This window comes from Neofelis nebulosa, chromosome X (assembly GCF_028018385.1).
Source record: "Neofelis nebulosa isolate mNeoNeb1 chromosome X, mNeoNeb1.pri, whole genome shotgun sequence".
NCBI lineage: Eukaryota > Metazoa > Chordata > Mammalia > Carnivora > Felidae > Neofelis > Neofelis nebulosa.
This window is the reverse complement of record NC_080800.1, coordinates 9,596,613-9,621,982: the sequence shown is the minus strand read 5'-3', so window position 1 is coordinate 9,621,982 and position 25,370 is coordinate 9,596,613. Positions and strand designations below refer to the sequence as shown.

Here is a 25,370-nt window from a genome sequence, read left to right as displayed (position 1 = left end):
CAGAAACGTCCACGACTGGCTCTTGCTTTCATTCCCGGGTAGAGGATCCTGGCCAGGTCTGATGGCCCTGGCTATGGAATCTAACTTCCCACGAAAAGCCCACATACTACGTGATGAACTGCCTTCTCTTTCCATTTCAGGTGAGGTCTCCCCTCAAGGCACCCCACGATTCTTTCACGTAAGCAGGAAACCACCGGTAGGATCTTGCCACCTACTTCCGTCGGGCCAGATTATCCCGTTATCAGGTATGTGATGACTGCATCCAATTTCACTCTTTCTCCTACTCTTTTTCCACGGGGGGCGGGGCATTGTTCTTAGCATCTTTGCTCGCAGACGGGGCCAGGCATTCCAAATCTGTTCTTGTACTTCCACTGTCATGGAGTCAACCGGAGACCTGGAGTCAGCCCATGAAATGCCACGAGCCGTGGCCACCATGACTGAGCTCCATACTCTCCCTTCCAGGGTCACTTCTTCCTGCTGCAGAGGACACTGAGGCTTCTCAGTTTGCTGTGTAGACAGAGCCCTGGTGGGAGGGGGTCCTCCCTGCCTGTTCTCACAGCACTCCCCCTGGTCCACGCCGTTTCCTTTTCTCCATGGAAACACAGCCACGTTACCGTGGCCCAAATCCAAGGACTTGTCTACTACTGGGACAAGAAGGTAGGGACAGGGGACCCGGATTATTTCCTATCAATTTCCTGTTTCTGGAATAAAGTTCTCCCCTTTGACGACAATCTCAGATTATTATTTTAAATGGAATGGCCATGACATTCATAGGGCCCGATGTGCTGTCGGTACTAACTGCTACACCACAAAAAGACAGACTGACTGAAATACTCAGCTTTTCCCAAAGAATAAACACATACGGACTCAATCTGACAAAAGGGAATGGGAGCTCTAAATAAAGTTGGGAAAAATCTCCCTGACTCTCTGTACATGAATATTCTAGAAGGTTAGCAGGGAAAAATCTCCCCATTCTCTGTGATTCATGTACTCTGTCCTCAAATCACACAGCTCTTTACTGAGGGCTGGAGCCCTCAGGCCTGGGTTGGGTGGATTTTCGTCCCTCCCAACCCACCCCCTACCGCCCCTGCCACCCCTCACCTTGTCACATTTCCGATCCTTTGCACGCACTGAAATTTTGACTGCTTTGTAAATATCAGCGGTGTTATCACAAATGAGCTGTTCAGATCGAGGCCCTGTGTCAACATCTGAAAGACTTACCTTCACATCCAACACATGGAGCTCTACCCTCACCAAGCTTTCTTCCTCGGTAAACATCTCGATCCTGTTGACGTGGCTGAAGTCAGCTAAAAGAGCCACCAGATTGGTTTTGGTGTTTATGACATGGCTTATGCCATATCGGGGCCCCACCAGAAGAGTCACTTCTGAGCGCTTTTCTGCCTGCTGAGAGATAGTGACAAAAATATAAAAGTTCTAGACCTCTAAAGCACCACGCAGAGTTGAACCTGAGAATCAGTTCTTATAAGATTACATTTTCTTTAGACAGGATTTTTCGGTGATATTGCACCAAATCATCCAATTAGAAGAACCAGACATTATGATTGCATCGAGACTCTGCTAAATTATGAATAATGTAGAAAGCAAATGTTATCATAGCACATATTTTCGTAATCATGAGACACTTCTAGAAATGGGGATTTTTTTTTTTTCATTTTTAATAGGAAAGCAACTTCTGGCCCAATGATTTAAAACAAGGCCATTGCTAGCGTGCATGAATTCTCTCAGTTCTTCATGTTTCTTTTTCTAGGGCATTCTGCAGCGGCGTTATCTGGTTTAACATTTCTTCTCATAGTTTCAGACTGTGGTGCAGTCGATTAGAAATGAAGGCTGGAAAAGATTCACAGCTGATTTGCTTTTGTCATCAAAGGCAGCTCATCCAAGACAGCCTATGGCAGTGACATTTTGCAGGCTTCTGTAGCTTCCAAGAGAAAGCAAGAAAAAGCAATTACCACTAATGTTGCCTTGAACACGCGACCCCCGTACAGTCGAAGATCACTGAGGAACTTGAGATAATGGACCTTGGCTTGCAGTGCAGAGAGCTGAGGAGAGAAAAGAAACCTCAGGTGTTAATTCCATCGGGGGTGGGTCTGTTTCTGCTGGAGACCAGCTAAAAACAAGGGCAAACCCTGATGCTCTTACTACCAACAGATGGGGTGAGACAAGGCCTCTTCATAAGGAGTCAAAGTAAATTGCTGTGTATTTGGTGTCGTGAGAAAGGGCTGCAACAAGAAATCCAGATTAAAACCTTTTTATGTGGGGGGAAGGCATTGGCGGTGGGGTGGTAGTGAGGGGAGCATGGGTCATGAGCATGGACATACTGGGCCAGGGTGCTCAACAAATAAAAACAAGATGGTAAGTTTTCCCACCGAACCATCGGTCATCGGGGACTCCAAGAGTCCAGTGGTGCTCTCCAATTGCGGGTAGGGACGGGGCGGGCTCCGTCCAGGAGACTCACCTGTACACAGAGTTTGGGGGAGCCGTTTTGAACACATCATAAAAAAGTGCTGGATTGTAGGGGTGACTGGATGGCTCAGTCGGTTGAGTGACCACCTTCGGCTCAGGTCATGATCTCATAGTTCGTGAGTTCGAGCCCCGCATTGGGCTCTGCGCTGGCAGCTCGGAGCCTGGAGCCTGCTTCAGATTTTGTGTCTCCCTCTCTGTCTGCCTCACCCCCGCTCGTGCTCTCTCTCTCTCTCTCAGTCTCTCAAAAAATAAAATAAAACGTTAAAAAATTTTTTTAAAAAATACTGGAATATTAACTATACCAAAATGCACTACCCTTCATCCAATTGTTAGCACTGTTCAGTCATCCTACTTCCTTCAAAAGCCCAAAGCATTTTGCAAATCGATTTGAAAGCAAACCACTTACTCTTGGCCAGAAAAACTGACCTTTATAGAAAAACAGTGATGAATAGATCTTAGAGCAGTTATCCCAATTATTACAAAACCAGTGGGCCATGCATGAAAAAAATCATATCAAGCCAATTAAAAAAAAAATTAGCTTTGGGCCAATCAGAACAGAAATTAAAAAAAATCTTTCGGGTTTAAGTTTATTTATTTAGTCATCTCTACACCCGACGGGGGGCTCGAAATCACAACCCCGAGATCAAGAGCCTCATGTTCTACCGACTGATCCACGCCGTCCAGCTCTATTTCCGTGAGCAGAATGATCACAGAAATGAGGAAGTAAGGCGATGGTGGCTGATAGCGTGTCGAACCCGATTTTACCTTTTAAAAAGCCATGGGGTGAGGAGGGAACAGAAATAAGTACGTTTCAGCCAGTAAAAATGATTTATCAGAGTTACCCACGTTTCTATGGCCAGTATCAATTGTTAAGTGTTCTGGGTTGGTTTCCCTGCTTCCAGTTTTATAAGGCCAGTATTTTAAGGTTCCTCTTTCTGGTTCTTGAAACCTTTTGCTTTCGATTCCCTATGAACATAACTCTCCATTCTGACCAACAATCTATTTGAACGCGGCCTTTGTGTTTCTTCTGATTAAAAAAAAAAAAAAAAAAAAGGACGGAGATTTTAACAGTAATGATGGTGAATGGTAGAAATAATTTTATCTTCCCTTCAAAAGTAAGATTTAATTCAGTGGTTGTCAACCAGGGCCGATCTTGTTCCCCAGGGCACATTTGGCAATGTCTGGAGACATTTTTCTTTGACATAACCGAGGGCATCTTGGGGGCAGAGAGCAGGGATCAGCTGAATACCACACAATGCGCCGGAACACCCCCCTCCCCGCAAAGAATGATTCCAAATGCCAACAGGGGGGTGGGGGTAGAGAAACCCCGGTGTAAATACCGCGGTGTCTGGTCACAAGGACCCTTGCTGCCTGCTGTGCATTTAAGCTGGTCTGCGTGGTAAGCGGGAGCCTGATGGGATGGGAACTTGCAATCCTATTCTCTAATCACAAGGTCTCAGTGGCTATGCAAGGTTCTCTTGCACGCACACGTGAATGTGCACACACTCGGTTACAAGAAGGAGTCCGTAGCTTACAAGAAATAAATAAGTTTCCAGAAGAACACTTAGTTGTCACTAGTCTTAGAAACAGGTTAATAGTCAAAAAAAGGCGGGGGGGGGGGGGGGTTGGGGTTATACAGTGTTACTGCTTCTGAAAAAGTGGTACTAAGTATTTTATTCACGGGCTAATTTTAAACATTTTTAAAAATGCATGCAAGCCTTTCTCTTTAAAATCCATTTTCTATTAAGATGCAAATGTGATACCTTTTTACCCGGTGGTACCAAGTTTTGATTTGCTTTGACAAGGTGTGAAAGTGCTTTCTTTATGTTCTTCTCTTTCATGCTTTGCAGCACAGCAGAGGGAAGAAAAGTCTCTAATCCCCATTCTTTTCTGCAATAAAGAGCAGATCTTTAATTTCACATTCTTGTGATGATTAGTTATCTAAGGCAAAATGGCGCTCTGATGTTCGATGGAACAAATGAACTCGGGGAAAGGCAGGAAATGGAGATAGGTGCCCAATTAGGGAGGCAACTTTGAATTCACACTCAGGAAACATACTATCTGATCATTAGTACATCTGTTTGCATTCTAAAGGAAACGTATTCTTCCCTCTCCAGAGAGAATGCGTTTGGGACCAATGGGAACTGAAGAGACAATTTATCCAACCCACCTCTGAGTCTCGTTGAATTCATTCACATCTCCGAGTATGTACTTCCAATACAATTTCTCTCCATTCCTTTGTCTTTTGCTCCCTGTCTGCCCACACTGTGGCTTTGTCTCTTCACTTAGAAGGGCCCATGCAACCCCTTCATGCCCTCAAACCATTCTGCCCTCCCCTTCTCCTTCACCAACGGCTACTTCACTAGAAACACACACTTCTCTCCCGGCCAGAAGATCTGGCTCCTTCAGTCAACATTTCTTGCTGCGCGCGCGCGTGTGTGTGTGTGTGTGTGTGTGTGTGAACGAGGAGTGCCTCTGGTGTGGCATCAGGGTGGGGTTCGTGATCCTTAAGTATGTGTGGCAGTGATGGGGAGGCGCAAACATCACAAATAGGGGTGGATATACAAGAAAAACAGATAAAACTGGGCTAATATATGCGTGCAGAGGTCCTATTTCCCCAGCAATGACTACAACCCTACCCCAACAAGGTTCCATATTTTGAACTCTACAAACTCTATCCGGATTGGTCATGTGCCCAAGCAGTGTCTCCTAAGTTATGAAGATCTTCAAGAAGGTTTAGTTACTTCTCCTACTCCAGATCCTCTCCAGAGAAGGGTAGGAAGACAGCCTTCCCCCACTTGATCAATCATGATGATGGTGTTTTTCATGATCACCATTTCTTCCTTCTCCTCCCCCTCTTCCACTTGTATTTATTATTTCTCCCCATCATCTGACACTCCTTCTGGGGTGCCTGGGAATTCTGCTTGTATCATTATTTTAGATCATTACTTTTCATATCTGTATAATCAGACCACACGTTCTTTGATGCTGAGGATTAGAATTTATACTTACTTGAACTTTCTACCGTCCTGGTGTGAATACCACACAAAAGGCTCAGTGAACAGTTGTCGGGTGAGTGGACTGATTAGTGAGAACCTTATTGTGGACTCTGTAAGATTCTTCCTCAAGCCAGTTATCTCTGGGAGGCTTCTGACTGTACCATATTCAAACTGGTAAAACGTGCGTACAGGCAACGGGAAGAGAAAGGCATCTAAGTGGTCTGAAAACCGTGCCAAGTTGGACAGGCCACCTTTCCATATGGAAGCCAGTATCGTCCACCCCCGCGAAACATAAGGAAGGGGAACCGAGGAGGGGCTGAATGTGTCCGACTGAGCGGAAGACCTCTTTGTGGGCGGAGTCTCTCTCAGGAGACAGTCATGGCCTGTGTGGCAAGAGATAAGGCATCTGTGAAAAAGACTGGTGGAGAATGGAAGGCCTGAGGCTCTCAAATCGCACACAAGGATCTGTCCCTCGGCGTAGACAGGAGAACCGAGACTTTTGAGAACAGTGGCCTTGGAATCAGCAAACCGGGGCTCTGATCCTCCCCAACACGGGCTCCTGAACTCATTGGGAAGAAGCCATTTTGCTCCCTGGTGGGTCCGCCTGGCACCTTGGGAAGTTAGAAAGGCTTAACAGGCAGCCCATGGGAAGCTTCTTTGGAAGGTGGGATTTCAATTAGCTTGCATATCACCTGTGTAGGCGGAGAGGGCTCTAGGGCTTTGAGTGTTACGTGGAGATGTGGCTTCGGTCCTGCCACGAACTTTGAAATAGGAGCGTTCCTCTCTCTTAGCATTAGAGCGGCCATGATTAAGAGAGCAGCATGGCTGCTCTCGGCTTCTGAGCCACCTGCCAACGAGAAGCATACAGACGGGGCGACAGAGGGCTCTCTTTGAAAGGATGACCCTTCTATAGACCTGAGGGCAACACGACTGCCTTTTTCTAACAGGGAGTCTTCTCTGGCCAACATTCGAATCGTGAAACAAAATTTGATTGTATGGCATCCTTTCCCGTGGCCACATTTCTTTACCACAGATACCATCCCTCCTGATTATGGCTAAGAGCATTACTTTCATACCGTAGCTCAGCAATCTAAAGCAATCTCAGGTTACGCAGGCCGCAGTCTTAACACAGGTGCTTCTACTGATCACACGACCTATAGCACAAGATGGAGTCCCACTGCCTGGGTTCGAATCCGGACCCCTCTAGTTAGCAGCTGTGTGACTTGGGCACGTTCCTTAGTCACTATGTGCCTGGGTTTGCTCATCTGTAAAATACAGCTAAAATCCTACTGATCTCCTAGGGATGTCGTGAGAATTAAAGAGCTTAATGTCTGAGAAGCACGGAGACCAAAGCTTGGCTTGGAATCAAGTCCGTTTAGGAATTTTAAAACGTACACTTCGCTTTCAATCTGGTCCTCATTTTAAACAATTCTCTAAAGGTGGGTTATGTAAGAAATGGATCTCTTCCACCAAAAATGAACATGACGTTCATATATTTTGCCCATGTTTATAACAAATGCCCTGGATTTGAGCAGGATCAATTTTGGAAATCGAGACATGCATCGAAAATACACTTGGGCGTTACGGAGGCAGCATCTTTGTGCCTGAAATGGCTCCGAGAGCCAACACTTACTCGATGTATTTGAGGGAGATTTTCTGTGTTTGCTTGGTGGTGACGGTTGCGATGTACATTTGCAAGGCTGCCAGCCGCAGGGCTATGTCGTATTTCAGCTCGGGCCCAAATCGCTCCTGAACCACGTCGTTACAACTCTGCAAAAGAGACCAGCAGAGGGCGCAGCGTGTCAAAGAACCGGCGGCCGGCGCGCTGCCTCCGAGGAACAGGTGACCCAGTGTTCCAGCTTCCCGTCAAAGGCAAGGGGGCTAAATGTGGAAACATTTCCACCAGGCTGCTTGGAACCCAGTCAGTATTTAATTACATGCACAAACACAGCGACCGCACAAAACATTTAACATTCACCGACAAATGAGCTGCTATTTAAATATTTAGCTTTTGGTAAAAATAATTAGGAATTCAGGTACGAAATTTCCAAACACAGGTGCTGCAACTGAACGCGCAAAGCACTGATAGCAGCATGCGACTTGTGCTGGGCTTGGAATCTCGGGTTCGAATCCTATTCTTCCGCTTCCACAGGGGTGGGAACTTGGGCAAATCCCTGAATTGTGCCGTGCCTCGGTTTCCTCCTTTGTAAATCGGGCACGGTAGTGCTTCCCCATTCACAGGGCTGTGGTGAGGAGGACATGAGCTAACAATGTGAAGCCCTGGGAAGTCGTGAGTGCTCATACGCGTCAACCGCGGTCATCACCAATGTCATTAACTTCCATTTAGCTCTCGAGAGCAGTTCAGGGGGGAGGCAGGTTTAGCAAGGGGTTGGACAGCAGCAGCCCCGGCCTCACACCCACCTGCTTCGGAATCGTGGCTTTGCCAATGCCCACCTGTGCCTGTAGCTTCAACCACTTTACTTCTGCAGCCTCAGTTGACTCATCTGTGCGATGGGGACTCATGCTAATGACGCCGCTGGAGCGCTGCCAATACCGAATGTGCACTCACTAAAGCGTAGCCATTAAAACCCTCAGTTCACTCCAGCGGTGACCCGCCCCTGCTGCGACTCTGAGGGAGTCACGCCACATCTCTGGGCCTCAGTTTGCTCATCTGTAAAAGGGAGATGCCTACCTCACAGGGTGTGTGGTGAGCATCAAACACAAGGGTGGCTGAGAGCGTGTTGCAACTTGCAAAGTCTAGTGTGACCACAGTAACTGGTTCTCACCGGGCATGCTTGCTCGTTAGGGGCAAAGCACTGAGCTATACGTCACCTGGAAGCACAGCGTAGCTTCAGCATATTTTGTGTGTGTGTGTGTGTGTGTGTGTGTGTGCGCGCGTGCGTGCACGTACACACACACACACACTTATTTTTGTTCTGGAAAACTAGGCTTTGGGGCTAGAAACTATGATATTTAGCCTCTTTCCTCCTGCTTTGCCTTGTCCCAAGAAGATTTCAAATGCAAAACTGTATCAGAACATTTACCTCTCTTCCCAGCAAAGCACATTTGTGACCCCTTCATGCATTGACTTTACCAAATGGGAACATGTACCCCTGAATGGTTTCTGCACACAACGTTTACCCTTCAAATACTTACCCATGCCCTACTGGTGCCATGCAATGCACACTCTGTCCCCGGGCTCCAGGCTCGTGCCTCTCAGCTTGTCCCCTTGCTCCTAAGAGGGAAGTCACCTCCTCTCCCTGCCTCCATCTTTAACATGGGCTTCTACCTTCGCTCTTCCTGAAAAGCTCACACCTATCTGGATTGCACAGCACTCCTTATTGGAAGCAGGTCTGGTATGAGGTGGGAGATAGGGTGGTCTGAGTGAAGGCAGCCATTTTGTTTTGCTGTTGGGTTTACCAGTTATTTCCAAGTGCCTAGGGGTGTCCATAAAGGGACACCATGGGGTTGAGGCTCATCTTACAGTCTCATGAAGGATGAGGGAGAGGAAGCCACTTGGCACAGCACCAGGCCATAATAAGCACTCGACACAGGATTATAGCACAGGATTTAGAGACAAAGACTCCAGGTTTAGTCCTAGGCTCTGTCAGCTACTCATCAAACGGCCTCGAACATGGCATTTCATCTCTCTCGAGTCTGTTTTCTTACCTGAAAAATGGGCTCATTCTCAAGGTTGTTGGTACATCTCTAAGGATGTTTCACAGACTGGAATGTGCTTTATTAGGCTGAGTCACCACTAGGACTTCTCCTAAGAGTTGTGACTGGGATAGTTTTTTCCCATCCCTTTCATACCCTGTATTTAACCAGACTTCTGGGTGAGTTCTTTGTCAAGGTGATTAGTCACTTAATTACATTATATAATTAGTTCAGACTGATCCTGGAGAATTAGTGTGAAGTCTGATATATATATATATATTTTATGGCACGAATCATACTTTTATTACTCATAATCACATTACTTAAAATACAGTTAACACAAGCAAATGGTGGTCATTGTTTTGCCAAATAGAGGTCCCGATAGACTACTTTAGGCCCACAGAAAGTTCATTTATCATGAACATGTTAGGTATTAAAAAGGCAACCGAGGCTGTTCAAGTGTTTTAAAATATTTCGTAGCCTCTCAGGTGTTGTCCCATTTACTAATTGGTGTAACCATCTTTTTCTTCGTAGATATTGGACAGGTAATTATGAGTTACAACAGTGTGAATTACCAGGGCTTTCTGTCACTATATATACTCACATCTGCAGAATACCTCGTGGCCCAGTAATGAGTAGGCGATTAACAGATGTTACCACCCTCAAGCCTCTATTTTCATTGCCAAGGTTCATCCAGTCAATGGCTATTGTCCTCAACAGCAACCCACAAGGTTGAGTTTCGTCTTTGCAATGTACATTGCACATTATATAGCGTAATGTATATGGTAATATACACTGTAATGTACATATGGCTTCTCCTTACTCTTTTGTTCTCTAGGCTAATTTTACGGCATCTTTTTGGTACCTTAAAATCGACATGGGCACACAGCGCCATTTGCAGATCCACTGACTTCTGTTCGACAGAGAAGTTATTTTGGACATACCTCGCATTCTGTGAAACAGAGTCGGATGCCAAGAAATTCTCATTTCTTATTCTCAGCGGAGGACATATGAGACGATGGTAGCTTAATTTTGGCCCAGCACACATGGCTTCCCACCTCCTTTCCTCCCTCCATTGGCTAATCCTCGAAGGGGTGGCGGGCTAGTCCACCACCCATGCAACACCCAACGGGGGACAGCAGAAATGTCATCGGTCTTTTGCCAGTCCCCCGGGGCAAGATCGCTGGGCAGGGTCTCTGCTTCGCAGAACAGCCCCACACGTATAAAAAGTGTCTCTTTTGAATCAGGAAGATCTCGACGAACCGCATTAGATTTGAATCGACACACCTTAAACAGAATTGTGCTTAGCAGTCCTCCTGGTCTACCTAAGAGGTCGGTCCTTCCCAGGAGAAACAACCACATTCCTCTTTCGTAAAGGCCATGGGCGTTTTAAAATGGGATGTTTAGAGCAGAAGCAGAGTAGAACAGTTTCGAAGCAGCACCTTGTGAATGGGGTGAGTACATTAATTATAGCGAATGACAAGTGAACGCATCTGTCTACAGCCACGCACTGACTGGCACCTGTGTAACTATTTAATTGCAACTAACAAGCCAAAAAAACGTAGCACATCATCTGAGCAGCCACGGGCAGAGCCCCAGCTTGGTTCTCAGCAGGGCTAAGGGAAGAGGCAGTAACGCATCGGCTGAGAATCAGGCAGTCACCTCTGGGTCACTTGGCCTGCTGGGGAACAGGGGATAGAGTTGAGGGGTCCGGGTGGCCCAAGTTTAACATTTAAAAAACCCAGGTCATGACAGTTTCACTGTTCTGGGTAGGAAACGGTATAAAGTACACTGCACATATCTTTACTTGCCTTTTCCAGATGACTCAGGATTATCTTCATGAACATCAATCATCCTACTGAGCTGTAAGTACCAGAATCTCTTCCAAAGAGCACCGAGGTGGGGGACGTTTAAGTGAGCCTTGCGTTTAGTGCCCTATCTGCTAGAATGTTCTAGTACATCCGGCTTCTTTTGCCTTTGGTTTAATTTCTGTTCTCCAGGGATTATTGCCACTTTAATTTATGTCCCCATTCCCAACCTCTGGCATGCACCTGACCTGTCTCTGTGCCATCTTCTACCTGTTTTCTTTTCCCACTCAACGTTTTAAAGACTACGCGAGCTTTGAAATATACAAGAACGGGAGCTTTGAAACATACAAGAAAATACTGAGAATAGTAAAACAAAACCAGTGTATCAACTACCTAGGCTGAACAAATGTTTCTTTTTTTTCTTTTCCCACCTTCTTTGTGTTTTATTTCTTATGGCTCCAGAAGTCTTGGCCTTACACAGGTATGTCTAACCAAAGGGGGCATGTCTTTGGGGTTTTGTTGTTGTTGTTTTTGCCTCACTTTGGCACTTTCTCCCTTTTTTGTCAGGGGAGGTTACATTTAGGTTTACAATCTCTGAGTAGTTCTAATGTGAGATGCTTAAACTTCAGGTAAATGGGTTCTTACTGTTTAATGTGATTGTACTGGGAATTTAAGCGAGAGTAATGGGTAGCAGTTAGGGAAAAATACAAGAACATCTCCTAAAGTCAGACGAATAAATTCCCTTTGGGGCAAACTAGCGAAGACTCTCATCTCTGGAAGCCTTGTTTTTTGAGAATTATAACCCAGAATTAGATATAGTCAGTCTGCAAAGGATACTTTTTTTTTTTTTAAAGTCTTATTGCCTTGAAATGAATTATTCCATTATAAGGAATATCCTATTTCAGAACACTCTAAGCACCAAATAAATGAGTGCATAAATGAGTAAATAAAGGACAAAGGGAAAAAATCTTTTTCATAGCAGAATGTCAATTAATCAATGAAGAAGAAATAATGGAATTAGAAAAATCATCATTTTAAAACCATTGCAGTAATAACGGATTCAGGCAAGACGCATGAATGAATACTGAAACTGGTGAGTGAAAGGGTGTTAATTACTCTCCACAAATTACCTATTAATCACAAAAAAAGTAGTAACTTCTGGATGGATAAACTTGGAGAACGTTGCCTTAACCAAGAGTCAAAGTTAACCTCATCATGAAGGGGACAAACTGACATCATCATATGCCTCTGCCCAAATGACATACCCTCAACCTAATCAGGAGAGAAACATCAGAGGAACTCGAATTCCGAGATTTCTACAAAATAACTGGCCAGCACTCCTCAAAACTGTCGAAGCCTTGAAAGTCAAAGAAAGAATGAGGAATGTTCTGGACTTAAGGAGATTAAAGCGACATGATACCGAGATGCAAAATGGGATCCTGTTCTAGAAAAAAAAAAAAAAAAACTGACATAAAGGCCATTTTGGGGACAGTAGGAAGAATCTGGATATAGGTTGCACACGAGGACGGCAATGCATCGGTGTTTGTTAATTGGACCATGATTATATAAGACAGTTTCCTCGTTATTAGAAAATACACACTGAAGTAGTTAGGGGTAAATGAACATGACTTGGTAAATGACATTCATTTACCAAATCAATGACCATGATTTGGTAAATGAACTTGTGTGTGTGTGTGTGTGTGTGTGTGTGTGTGTGTGTGTGTGTGTGTGCTGGGGCGCGGGACAGGGAGGTGAGCATGTGTTCATACTTATGAAATTATTTCAAAAGTGAAAGCAGCAAAACAGAGTCATTTTTAGGGGAAAAAGCCCCACATTTAATTTATCCCCCAATATTCATATAAAACATGCCCAAATTCTCACATACCTGAACGTAGAGATACTCGAATGCAACTGGATCTCTCCGTAAAAGGTCAATTGGATCCTTCGGGACAAAGCTAATGCGGAAAAGACACCTCATCTTATGGGAGCTGGGCCGCTGTGTCACCTAGAAGAGCAGACGGATTACAAGAATCCTTCAGTGCAGGCAAAGGCAACTTTGAACGCCAGAGAAGGAGGTGGTCGAAGGTCTTTTACTCTGTGTCATAGATACTCACTCCCCGAAAACTGCTCAGACCCTGGGTCTTGCTCCCCAGAAGCAGACCCTGACATGAGGGTCTTACTAAAGAACTGCTCCCAGGAGAGGCCAGTAAGGGAGTGGGCGAAGCAGGTCAGGCAGGAGAGGACACTAAACAGAGGCAACAACCCTCATCACGGAGCCACCGGACCACTGAAAAGTCCTTGGTTCCAGGCCGTCCCAGGGGGATGGGAGTTTCCTGATGTGGACGGAACGGGTGCCAGGGGTCTGAGGTTGGCCCTCTGAAGAAGACTGGAAAGTAGGAAGATGCAAGTTTGGGCCCGTGCGCTAATTCTGGAATCCACGTTTCCAAACTACCCCGCACTTTTTGGTATCACGACATTGTTCAAATCGTTCAAAGGAGCTTCAAATACTCCACAGGTTCTTTGGGGCTGAGGACCACGGACCGTTTTGTTTTCCCTTTTACCCAGCACAGCATGCGCCGGCTACTAGCGGTTAGGTTTCGTAATTCGTAATTCCTTTTGCAACAAAAGGCAATCGGCCAATGAATACTAGGTGCTTAATAAACAGGTGAATGAGTGCATTGCCCTTGAATGTGTTTTCTATGGATCTGTATGCAGTTTCATGGACTTGTAACTACTTTTGTTTTTTAGAGGACAAATCTGGCAAAATAAAAGTGTTCATGAACTGGAATTTAAAATTCGAAACAGGAACGGCAATAGCCTCATTGAACCCCATGTTGTGTGTGTGTGTGTGTGTGTGTGTGTGTGTGTGTGTATTCTTACAGTTTACATTGCTAATTTTGTTGAGTAGAAGAATTTCAATGGGAAAACACATACTCCTTTTAAAGGCATACTGAGAAATAGAAACCCTGACCCAGCTTTCTGGCTGTGGGCAGGATCACAAAGCCAAGTGGACTCACGAGCCCATGGGCCGGGGGCTGCTCATCGCTGGGTGGTGGTCAAGCAAACCAGGAAGAAGAAAATACGGGCACCTAAGCGACCAGTAGCGTGGCTCGGGTCTGCTGTGGGGTTTTATGGGGATGTCCTAGGGTATTTTGTCTGAAGGTCTGTGCTGATGTTAGAAAGTCAGGTATCATTTATCTCCAGCTCCTTTCATTACTGCTTAGAATCCATCTTTCCTGAATTTTCCACAAGCGACCTTGAGCCTATTTTTATCGTCAGTAGGCTAAAGTGCTTTAGACTCATTAGAAACAGCAGCCCATAAAAATAACAGTCCCTAAAACAAGAAAACAATTTCCTGGAAACGTACACATTTCTTATACTTACTCTCATTTTCTACCATGCCTATAAATACTTTATTGATCTAGCTTTTCAAATGCAGTGATTTCAAAGGCATATAGCTGATTCGTTTCAGGATATTTAAATCCATAAGTTTTCTTTTCTAGGGAGCATACTTGAAGTTTTAACACTTTGCTTTTCGTTCTGATAAACACAGCCACTTCTACGAAGAGAAGGGAAAAATCAGTGTTACAGGCTTTCTGCTTCCTTCTAACATTTTAACGGAAATTTAAAAACCTGGAGATCAGTCTGGAATGAGAAGTCATGGTTGCCTAGCTCCAGAAGACACGTTGAAAGAATCTGTGTCCTGCTAAACCAGCAAGAAGCTTTCCCATAAAGGCTGTGCGGTAGATAGAAGTTCAGAGGGAGAGTGTATCTAGCAATATCAAAAGGTTGTGGGAAGTTTCACTAGACTCCTACTTACTGGCTGTCGGCCCATATCCCCTTGGCATTTATGACCACGAGCTGAAGGCTACTTCCTGCAAACACTGGCGACCACTGGCCAGCACCAGGGGACCCTGCGCGGCCAGGGAGCACTCGTCCTCCGAAGCAGCCCACACCACCACCAGCCGGAAGACGCCCCTGCCCCATTTCCCTCCCTCTCCCAGTGTTTCCGGATCTCTCCTCCCCATAAACCACAGGCACCCAAACCCTTGTCTTAAGTTCGGCTTTGGGAGGAACTCCGAGCCAAACAGTGATCTTGCCCATGTGGGATTCTGAATATCGGGGGTTGCTCCCCTGTAACAAAGCATAAAGTAAGTCATCGGTTTCCAAGGGAGTTTTGGCACAGGTTAAAACAAGAAACGATCATTAGAAGCGGTTTAAAGTATCTCTAGGTAGATTCAAACCTGAGAAAAATAGGTCAAGTGTAGATCGAGGGCTGTAAATGTACACAAACGACAGCTTTATAACTAATTCCCTGCACTGAGTTGGACTGAATCAAGAGACTTAGGCATGTCGTGGGACCCAACTCGCGGGGCACCAGCTTTTAATTACGCAGCAACCGCGAAGACTTAAATGCGACAACGCTTTCTGCTACCCCGTCCGTCTGGGGGGCACCTCCTGCTCCTCCTCCTGGTCTCCCCCTCCCTAAAGTTCCCTCCTCACTCACTGAGCTCTCCTCCGTAAGAGGAGTCGGCTGAGATCCCTTCTACCTCCGGCAAAGACTGCGTGTGCGGAATCACGAGAGAAAGGAGGGTGCCACGCTGAATTCAGCAGCCAAGCAGCCTGCCTGTCTCCCCAGAGAATAGATGGGGGTGGCCTGTTGGTGGCCAGGAACTGTGACGCACTGGTGGATCCAACATTGACAGTGAGCAGCACTGGGGTGGGCATTTCAAGCCTCCACAAACAGGCAAATGTGCACCCAGAACTTAAGACAACTAACTAGGATTCTGGTTTAATTTAAATAATCTCAGAAGCCATTTCTTTTCAATGGTTTTGAGAGATGCATTGTCAAAGCAGGCGAACAAGTCCTTCCCATGACATAAAACATGATTCTGCGGAGCCACATTCCCAGGGAGTATGTTGCATCCACACAACTCCTGAAACAGAATGCCACGGGCACCAGTGACAGTTGCAACAAAGTTTATTACAATGAGAGGCAAGGCCGACCGATCGGGACCAACACTCTTGATAAGAGTGTGGCTTCGAACAGCCGGGGTACAGAGTTTTTAAAGCCGATCACATCATTTTATCATTATCTGGGAACAGACCAGAGAAACAGTTCCCAGAGGAGTTAGAAACAGTTGCCAGATGAGTCAGAAACAGTTATCGAATGAGGTGATTATTTTAGACTTTCTGCCGCTAAGTTGCAACCAGTGGATCTCCTTGACCTTGTCTCTGATGCTCTTTTTTTGAGCTTTTGTTTCCCTCGTTGGTAAAGCCTGATTCACAAGAGTATGAAGTATGATTTACAAGAGTAAAAGCAAGGCTGTTATCTTTTGACCTTTAGTGTCAGAACAAAGTTGTTATCTTTCAAGCTAAGCGTTAGCCCTACAGTACAATTTAACCCTTACAAGTACGTGCCAAATCTTTAGCAACTCCATACGTGACGCCGACTGATGGGCTACAGAAAAATGAACAAAATAGAGAAGCATCACCTTGAGGTGTACAACCCATTGTGAATGCCAGAGCTTTCTTTAGTGGGGATCCCCAGGGCCTCAGTGAGTACACTGAAGGGAGGAGAGGACAGGGGAATTCTGGGGCCAGATGGCCTCGGCTCTCACCGGCAGGCATAATTTCTGCTCTCACCTGCGAGTGTGATGTCACACACCTGAGTTAGAGTCTCCTGTTCATGAAGCAACAGCAGCTTGGTTCCGGCCCCTTCCGTCCTCTGCTCCAGCATGAGGGAGAAGTGTTCGATGCCTTTGATGGAGAGCTTCTCTTGAAGAGTTAAGATGACATCCTTACAGAGGAAACATTGACAAGATGCTATCAAAACCAACACGGCTCTCTTGCAGAGTTTACCATGACCGAAAAGTGTTGCTCGAATAGGCTTCGGATCTGTAAGTTTTATACGATGCCTGGATCCTGAAGCTTGATATTCCTTTTCCTGACCTCTCCCACCACCCCAGATCGTTATGGAGTTCAGAAACAGGGAGGCAACGGGGGGACTAGCTGGGGGAGGTGCTCGCTTGTCTTAACTTGGAAAGCTTATCAATAACTTGTACAGTGGAGTGGGTTCGGTTCCCCTTCTTCTAGATGGGGGGGGGTGCAATTAAACCACCTTGGAAAGTGGTCTACCCCAGGGGTGGGCAGAATACCCCTGTATGCCAAATCCGCTCCCCACCTCACCTGTTTGTATAAATAAAGCTTTATTGAAACACAGTCACTCTCATTTGTTTACATATTGTCGATGGCTGCTTTTGCCCCTTGCATCGGCAACCGAGATTGTATGGTCTGTGAAGCCTAAAATATTTGCTCCCTGGCCCTGTACAGAGAACGTTTGCTGACCCTTAGTCTACCCTTCTGTTAAGAGCATGCGGTAATGGTTGGAATGTGGGATCTGGAAAGAATCTGGTTTCCACACCCGGCTCGACCTCACGTTAGCTGTGCACCTCCGTGCAAGTTATCAAACTCGGAAGTGTCTTAATGCCCTTATCTATAACCCAGGGATGATGAGAATACCTTATATGTCAGAATAGATACAAGGACTGAATGAGTTCATACAGAGAACACATTTATTGTGGCACTGTTTGACAGAGGTAGGGCACTAGAACAATATACATATATTAGCTTTTATTCTGAATCTCTGGGGAGGGTAGAATGAACAAGCAATCCTTTAAAGGATTAAACCTTTAGGATCAGATAGGTGTCTTTGAAAATGAAAAAAAAAGTGACTTATTTTTTTCATGATCTGAAAACTAGTAAATGAGCTCTCGTTTGAAATGAAATTAAAAAAAAAAACCCATTACTTTTTTTTTTTTTCCACGTCCTCAAAAACTAAGTGATCTCTCAGGATAATTTACACGCCGTCGCTAAGAACTCCAAAGAACAGTGCTTTTCATCCTTAGGCAATTCTGCCCTACAGCAACATTTGGCCGCTTCTGGAGACCATTTTGATTGTCACAATGGGGTTGGAGAGGCTATTGACATTGAGGGATGTGGCTGAACATCTTACAGTGCACAGGACAGCCCCCACAATAAAGAATTCCCTGCTCCGGGGGCGCCTGAATGGCTCAGTCGGCTGAGCATCTGACTACGGCTTAGGTCACGATCTCACGGTTCGTGGGTTCGAGCCCCGCGTCGGGCTCTGGGCTGACAGCTGGGAGCCTGGAGCCTATTTCAGATTCTGTGTCTCCCTCAGTCTGCCCCTCCGCTGCTTGCACTCTGTCTCTCACATTGTCTCAAAAATAAATAAACATTAAAAAAAAAAATTAAAAAAAAAAAAAAAAAAAAAGAATTCCCTGCTCCAAACAAAGTATCAACAATGCCAAGATGGAAAGACCCTGTAATGACATGGAGGTTTTTTTTTTTTTTTTTGAAGTGATCTCTCTGAAATTTTGATTCTTCCCTATAGACCTTTCTCAGTTTCTTCAGACCCCTACAAAACAAAGATCCCCACACCCACTCACCACCCAAGAGTGGCATTCAACACCAATGCCTCGACTATACTGAATTTCATAAAAAGGTCCTCGGCTTCCTAATTTTTGTTCAAGGCCCAGAAAAGAATGAACAAAACCAGCCTTTGTGTGGCAACAAGCATGTTGTAAAATATTCTCCTGAATCACCCGAGAGGACATTGGAAAATCGATAGCAACAGCTTTGCTCCACTGCGATACTGTAGCAAGAATTTTGGCAAATTTTGTTAAACACCATCCTATCGTTCGCCGTGAACTCTGCACTGTTCCCTGTTTTCTCCTCGCCATCTGCCACCCTCGGGGAAGTCAACCTCAGTCTCGCGTGGGTTCCCATAATACAGAGGCCGCAGGGAATTAACAACAGGGCTCTCCTTGAAATTTGCGCGTATTTCTGTTAAGGAATGCATTCAAGTCTTTACGTGTATCTTCAGGTGGGGTGGCAGGGGGCAATGGCAAGGCGCTTTCCTGACCACTGGGTATCAGAGAACAAGCTGGAGCTTCAGAGGGATTGTAATAATGCAGCTCGAGGCCTTCAGACTACGTCTGGCCATGCCCACTCATTTCCATACGGTCTGTGTAGAAAAAGATTAGTCCTGCCCGAAGAAAGGTTTGTCTCTTTGCTCCTGGCTCTTGGGGGGTAAACTGTAAGCCCTTGGAGCGTACTGCCTGCTAGAAGTGTCTTTAGCTGGTGGTCAGATAGATAGTAGATAGTCTATGTAAACGCCGTGATTTTTTTGTGAGAAAAAAATCTGAGCAAAAGCCTGCCCACCTCTAGGCTAGCGGATCAATAATGAGAGTAACACCTCACCGTACAAGGATCGTGGGTAGGAATAAAGGAAAAGGGCTTCTGTCAGTCATCGGTATTTAAAACGAGCAGCCTTGCGGGGCACCTGGGTGGCTCAGTCGGTTAAGCGGCCGACTTCGGCTCAGGTCATGATCTTGCGGTCTGTGAGTTCAAGCCCCGGTTCGGGCTCTGTGCTGACAGCTCAGAGCCTGGAGCCTGTTTCAGATTCTCTGTCTCCCTCTCTCTGACCCTCCCCTGTTCATGCTCTATCTCTCCCTGTCTCAAAAATAAATAAAAACGTTTAAAAAAAAAAAATAAAACGAGCAGCCTTGCACGGAGTTGACACTTGCCGTGGAAGGATTTTAAGGATGGCTTACACCCTCCATCATCAATCTAGAACATGGTCTGCTCTATGACCTGCTAGATCGCCACCTATTCAAAGCAATTCCAAACAGGCCACCTGCTAGTATCATGGCAGTAAGAATGCACAGTGAGTGGGCCTTCGCAGAAATGCTGCCACTTATAAGGCCTATGCTGATTAATTTAAACGCCGAGAATGAGGGGTTGACTATTGATAGACGTTTTTATCACAGAGTTGATGTTCTCTTGATACATTATTGTACAGATCATCACTAGGTTTTTTTTTTTTTTTTAAAACCTCAATAAAACCTCTTTTATTGTGCCATTTGAAGAAAGCCTATTTTAGGCTGCTGGAGGCATTAGGGAACAATCAATTTCGGAACACACTTTTGTCCAATAAAAAATAGAATATGCACTTTTCTTCCCCAGGAAGGAAGCATGGAGGGAAAGAACCCATCTGCTTTGTTATAATACCCATTATGTAAAACTCACCTGTGGCTTTGCAATAATAGGACTGTTTTGCGCCTCTTCCTTTTCACCCCTTCTCCTGAGAAGCACGCCTCGTTTCTGCCTTTTTATGCATTATTTCCATGAAATTGGTGACAGCAATTAAAAGCAAATGTTACCTTTACATTATTCTCGCCCTCGTTTTTGCTGGACACCACAGTAACAGATACTCAATGAACGGCTAACGTCTTCATCCTCTCGGTGGCTGACATCGCTATGAAATCATGCTGGCTTTGGGGCAGGGTGCCAAGCCTTCTTGGGGACAGCCACACTATTTTAATTAAACTGGAGTTGCATTAAAGTGACTAACCCTAGCAATCTGTCAGTGATAGCATGTTATATCATTTTGCAACACACACACACACACACACACACACACACACACACAAACACACACGCAGCAGAACCTTCTTAATTAAAGCTTCTGGTTTTGGTTTGTTTTTAAATATTCATACGCGCCCTTATTTGGAAGCCACCAAAGAAATCTCAGCAATAAACAGATAGCTCTGAGAGAAGGTGCTGTCACACGAGACCGACAGGGTCACTCGCGCCGTACCTGCCGGTGTCCAGGTGTAGAGTTTAGCGAGTCCGCTTACCTTTATGGAGGTGCTGCAGTCAAAGCGAAATGATTTGGTCTGCCCATTTTCCAGATACACTTTCAAAACATTTGGCATAAAAAGAAGTGAATTATCCTTAACAGTTTCCTGTTTAACAACAACAACAACAACAACAACAAAGAAGATCAAAGTAGAATTCTGTTCTTTGCAGAAACAGCACCTACCTACAATTTATTCTAATCACAACATAAAACACCACCACCACCAAATGAACTCTCTAAGGCTAAAAGGGGTCTCTCTGGTGATATCTGAGTTTAGTTGTTCAGAGGAAATCTCTTCTTTTCCAGCTACAAATAACTCAGTCGATTCAAATGAAAGAACGTTTTTCCATCAGAAAACAAATCAGATGAATTTCTTTTTTTTTTTTTCCTCAATCAAGGTTTCCCAGTAGAACACACAATGACAGACATGATGCCTTTGTAATTAAGCCACAATGCTTAGGACAACACGCACAGACTTTAGCAGAGCAGGCTACCTAGAAAAGAACGAGGGCCAGCAATGATGATGTTTGATGCGATGCCCGTTGGAACTTGGCAGAAGTCATGAAAAGGGAGTACCAAGCGTTCACAAGCTTTAAGTATAAAGTTATTTTATGGAATAATTTTTAACCCATTCAGGAATGTTCCTTAAACTCAAAGGGGAAATATAAGGAATGAGGTAGTATGTTAGAGATTAAAATACTAAGTCTAGGGGCACCTAGGGGGCTTTGTCGGTTAAGTGTCCGACTTTGGCTCAGGTCACGATCTCAAGGTTCACATGGGTTCGAGCCCTGCCTCGGGCTCTGTGTCGACAGCTCAGAGCCTGGAGCCTGCTTTAGATTCTGTGTCTCCCTCTCTCTCTGCCCCTCCCTCACTTGCACTCTGCCTCTCTCTCTCAAGAATAAACATTAAAAAATTAAAAAAAACCAAAACTAAGTCTCTAACAAACATCATAACTTAAAAATAATTTAAAAACAGATACTGGAGACATGACCAAAAGTAAACAGCAGAAACATGGTCCTTTGAATTTTCTCTTTAATTGGAAATAGGGGGAGAGGGCAGGGGAAGAAGGAAGGCATGTTGGAGGAGTTCTGCCAATCCTTAGAGTGAACTGTGTTTCTCACATGTAGCTGGTCATGAAGTCATAGGAGTCAAGTGGAACTCGGCAATCCTGAAACCACATGTCCCTTGTTTACAGATGAAGAAACTGAAGACAAGATGTCCAGAGACTGGCTAATGTCCTACAGCTAATCCAATGGAACTCAGTCCCTGAGCATTTCCAGAAGAGGCTCCGTGGCTTTCGCTTCCTGTTCCTTTCTCTGAATTTCCTCCCTCTTCTTTCTCCTGTGGACTTCACACATGACTTTCCTACTACCCGATTCACTGAGTTGGTTTGCCTCCAACTCGACATGAAATAATACCCGATGACTCAGCAGAGCAAGAGCAGATGGAAAATGAAGATGGTCCCAAAGGTTGAGGAGCTGACCTGAGACTGAAGGTCCCTGCCACACACAGGCCTGTGATGAGGCAGAGGAGCTGCGGGTGATGACTGACCCCAAGAGCTGTCCTCACACACCAGCTACCTTGAATGGACCTGGTATATCCAGGGCAAAAATAGCCACAGAAGCTTCTAGTCTCCTGTTCTCTCTAAAGACACATACACTGGGGCACCTGGATGGCTCGGTGGGTTGGGTGTCCGACTTCGGCTCAGGTCATGATCTCACATCTCATGAGTTCGAGCTCCACGTCGGGCACTTGCTGACAGCTCAGAGCCGGGATCCTGCTTCAGATTCTGTGTCTCCCTCTCTCTCTGCCCCTCCCCACACGTGCTCTCTCTTTCTCACAAAGTAAATAAACATTAAAACAAAATAGATGCATACACTGATGACCCAATCTCATGCTCGGAAGCTTGAGAAAAGATGGGGTAAGTTTCAGATGACCTTCTGTGATATCACAATTCCTCTGCGACGGGAACCTTCCGGCCTTAAACTGGGATAGTCTTGTGAGATGGTAATGGATGCTAAGTGCTTTCAGGAAGACAGGGATGCCCTGTGGTGAGCAGGACGATGTGGGGTGAAAGGGGGCCGAGGGGATGGGCTGGGACATGGCAACCGGGAGGACAAGACCACAGCTGAAATGCTCACAGGGCAGCACAATGACAGCCCTAGGCCCCCCTGCAAGCATCACATAGTTTCACAGATTGGCCAGCTGACTCCTGGACTCCCAAGTGGGGAAGGCACAGGTCAGCAAGTTCTGGAAAGACATTTGGACCAGGAGTGCCTAGCTCAGGATGTGCAAGCCTACATCTGCAAATTCAGATCCAGGACCACCCTCAGGGAAGAGTCTGTGACCCCTAACGAGCATGTCATGGATGAGATTTTATCCTTGTGACTTTGTTTAAACACTACCACCAGCAACAACAAAACCCGAACAGCCAAAGCTGGTATTTCAGAAGTCCAAAAACTATCATTGCCTTAGATGACAGCTTTCGAAAAGCAAAAAACACTATGCTAGATTTTCTTGGGCAAAAAAGAATCGAAAATACAGCAACTTATTGATGTTGGCGCTATTCATTTTGAAGATCAATTATGTGCCTGAGTAATTATGATTTCTATCGAGACCCATTGACAGAGATCCAGGCAGTATTTCCTCACTTCTGGGTGCACATATGAAACTTCCCCATTACTTTAACTTGTCTCCATTTTGATTAATTGAAAGGAAAGAGACATTTAATTTTGAATAAGGAAAAACTTAGGGAAACCTTTCTCAAAATATATAATGGGAGGATGCTTAGTTGGCAGAATGGGAAGAAGTAGGCGGAAGTTACAAAGAGGTGTATTTTACTGACTATGAGGCAACGCCAGTGATCTCAAATCAAACAAACTCCTTTGCAAAGTAGCGAGGTCTCTAACACCGGAATCATTCGAAGAAAACACTGGACTACTACGTATCGTGGATACACCAGAGGGAACGTGTCAACAGCCCTGTGAAATCCAACAAAGACTTCTAAATTGATCATTCCAGAAGAGCGACTGGCCTTGCCTAGTAAAAGGCCCCTGTTTCAGCGACTCTCTCGGAGTCACAAGCAGACAACGGTCAACTCACCGACACTTGGCCATTGATGATGACCTCCTCGGAGAATCGCACTTTGACTGGATTGGACTTTAATCTTGCCTTTTTTGCAGCACTAATAAATGCTGATTTGGGAGACTAGAAACAAGAAAACATTTGACAGGATTATTGGTAACATAATGCAGACCTTGTATCAGTTGTTTTTTCTATCTTTATCTTCTCAAAAATGTAAAACACGAATTACGGATGCAATCAAAATCCTGTCATGCGCATAAAGTAGTAAGTTTGACTTAGCAGACCAAACTGCAAATAGCACGTTCCATGTTCTTACTGAGCACATTTCCAAGGATCTTTCTATTTGTTGTTTTTTAAAATTTTTTAAAAAAGTTTATTTATGTTGAGAGACAGGGCGTGAGCAAGGGAGGGGTGGAGAGAGAGAAAGAGAGAGAGAGAGAGAGAGAGAGAGAGAGAGAGAGAGAGAGAGAGAAGCCCAAGCAGGCTCCATGCTATCAGCACAGAGCCCAAGATGGGGCTTGGTCTCATGAACCGTGAGATCATGACCTGAGCCAAAATCAAGAGTCAGAAGCTTAACTGACTGAGCCACCTAGGTGCCCCTACAAAGATCTTTAAAAAAATTTTTTTAATGTTTATTTATTTTTGAGAGACAGAGAGACAGAACGCAAGCAGGGGAGGGGCACAGAGAGAGGGAGACATAGAATCCAAAGCAGGCTCCAGGCTCCGGACGCCAGCGCAGAGCCCAACACAGGGCTGGAACCCACGAACTGCGAGATCATGACCTAAGCCAAAGTCGAACGCTCAACCAACTGAGCCACCCAGGCGCCCCTCCAAGGATCTTTTTAAATGATGGCTGTGAAAGGACAGAAGCCTGGCTTTTAAAAAACATATTTATGTATGTACTTGGAAAGAGAGAGAGTGAGCACGAGCAGGGGAGGGGCACAGAGAGAGAGGGAGAGAGAGAATCCCAAGCAGGCTCCGGGCTGTCAGCGTCCACCTTTGGCTCAGGTCATAATCTCAGGGCCATGAGACGGAGCACAGAGTCTGCTTGGGATTCTCTCTCCCCTTTCTCCCGCTCTCTCTCTTTCAAAATAAATAAACATTAAAAAAAAAAAAGTCCTACTACAGAGCTAAAGGGATGTGACAGTAGTGTTCTCCTCAGTATCTCTGTAATTACAGGCCAAGTTTAGTAACGATTAACAAATCGTACAGCCGTGAGTTCATTTGCTGTCAATGTGCCATTTTTTAGCTGAAGGGAAAACATTATTCTCCCTTAATGGTTTTAAGCAGGAGATATTTACGTTGGCATAACGGGTTTAGCACAAGTGAAGCGGCTGTAAGAAAGCTACCCAGAACAGACACTACTAATTAGGCGAGGTGCTTCAATGATGAAGCAGCCGCTGCTCCAGCACTGTTTGGGAAGGAAGGGTCCCACACGTGTTCAACATGGCGGATACTGAGGTGGATCCCTCTGTGCGTCTGAATTTGTAAATGTGCTGTTTGGCCGGATTTTCCTAAAATGGTCTACGTCACTCCTTGCCTCAATAAAAAAGTACTTCACAGAACCTAAGTTTGTCTTATGCCTATCATTTGGTACATAATCTTAGAAGGGAT

The 25,370-nt window shown here is 45.3% G+C and overlaps 1 protein-coding gene across 9 annotated transcripts in view; it reads right to left on the bottom strand.

Annotated features, from left to right (window-relative positions):
- The window catches only part of FRMPD4 (FERM and PDZ domain containing 4), an 850,869-nt gene that overhangs the window by 13,935 nt on the left and 811,564 nt on the right, over positions 1-25,370 (bottom strand). For 7 of the 9 annotated variants that reach the window (XM_058713628.1, XM_058713637.1, XM_058713634.1 and 4 more), the window contains 8 exons: positions 23,775-23,879; positions 20,671-20,778; positions 16,617-16,748; positions 12,834-12,953; positions 7,117-7,253; positions 4,248-4,374; positions 1,971-2,060; positions 1,222-1,404 (listed from right to left, as the gene is read on the bottom strand). In XM_058713628.1, coding sequence (XP_058569611.1) covers positions 1,222-1,404; positions 1,971-2,060; positions 4,248-4,374; positions 7,117-7,253; positions 12,834-12,953; positions 16,617-16,748; positions 20,671-20,778; positions 23,775-23,879 — 1,002 coding nt within the window. The remainder of the gene's footprint in view (positions 1-1,221; positions 1,405-1,970; positions 2,061-4,247; positions 4,375-7,116; positions 7,254-12,833; positions 12,954-16,616; positions 16,749-20,670; positions 20,779-23,774; positions 23,880-25,370) is intronic. The other 2 variants (XM_058713629.1, XM_058713630.1) reach the window with 2 other exon arrangements.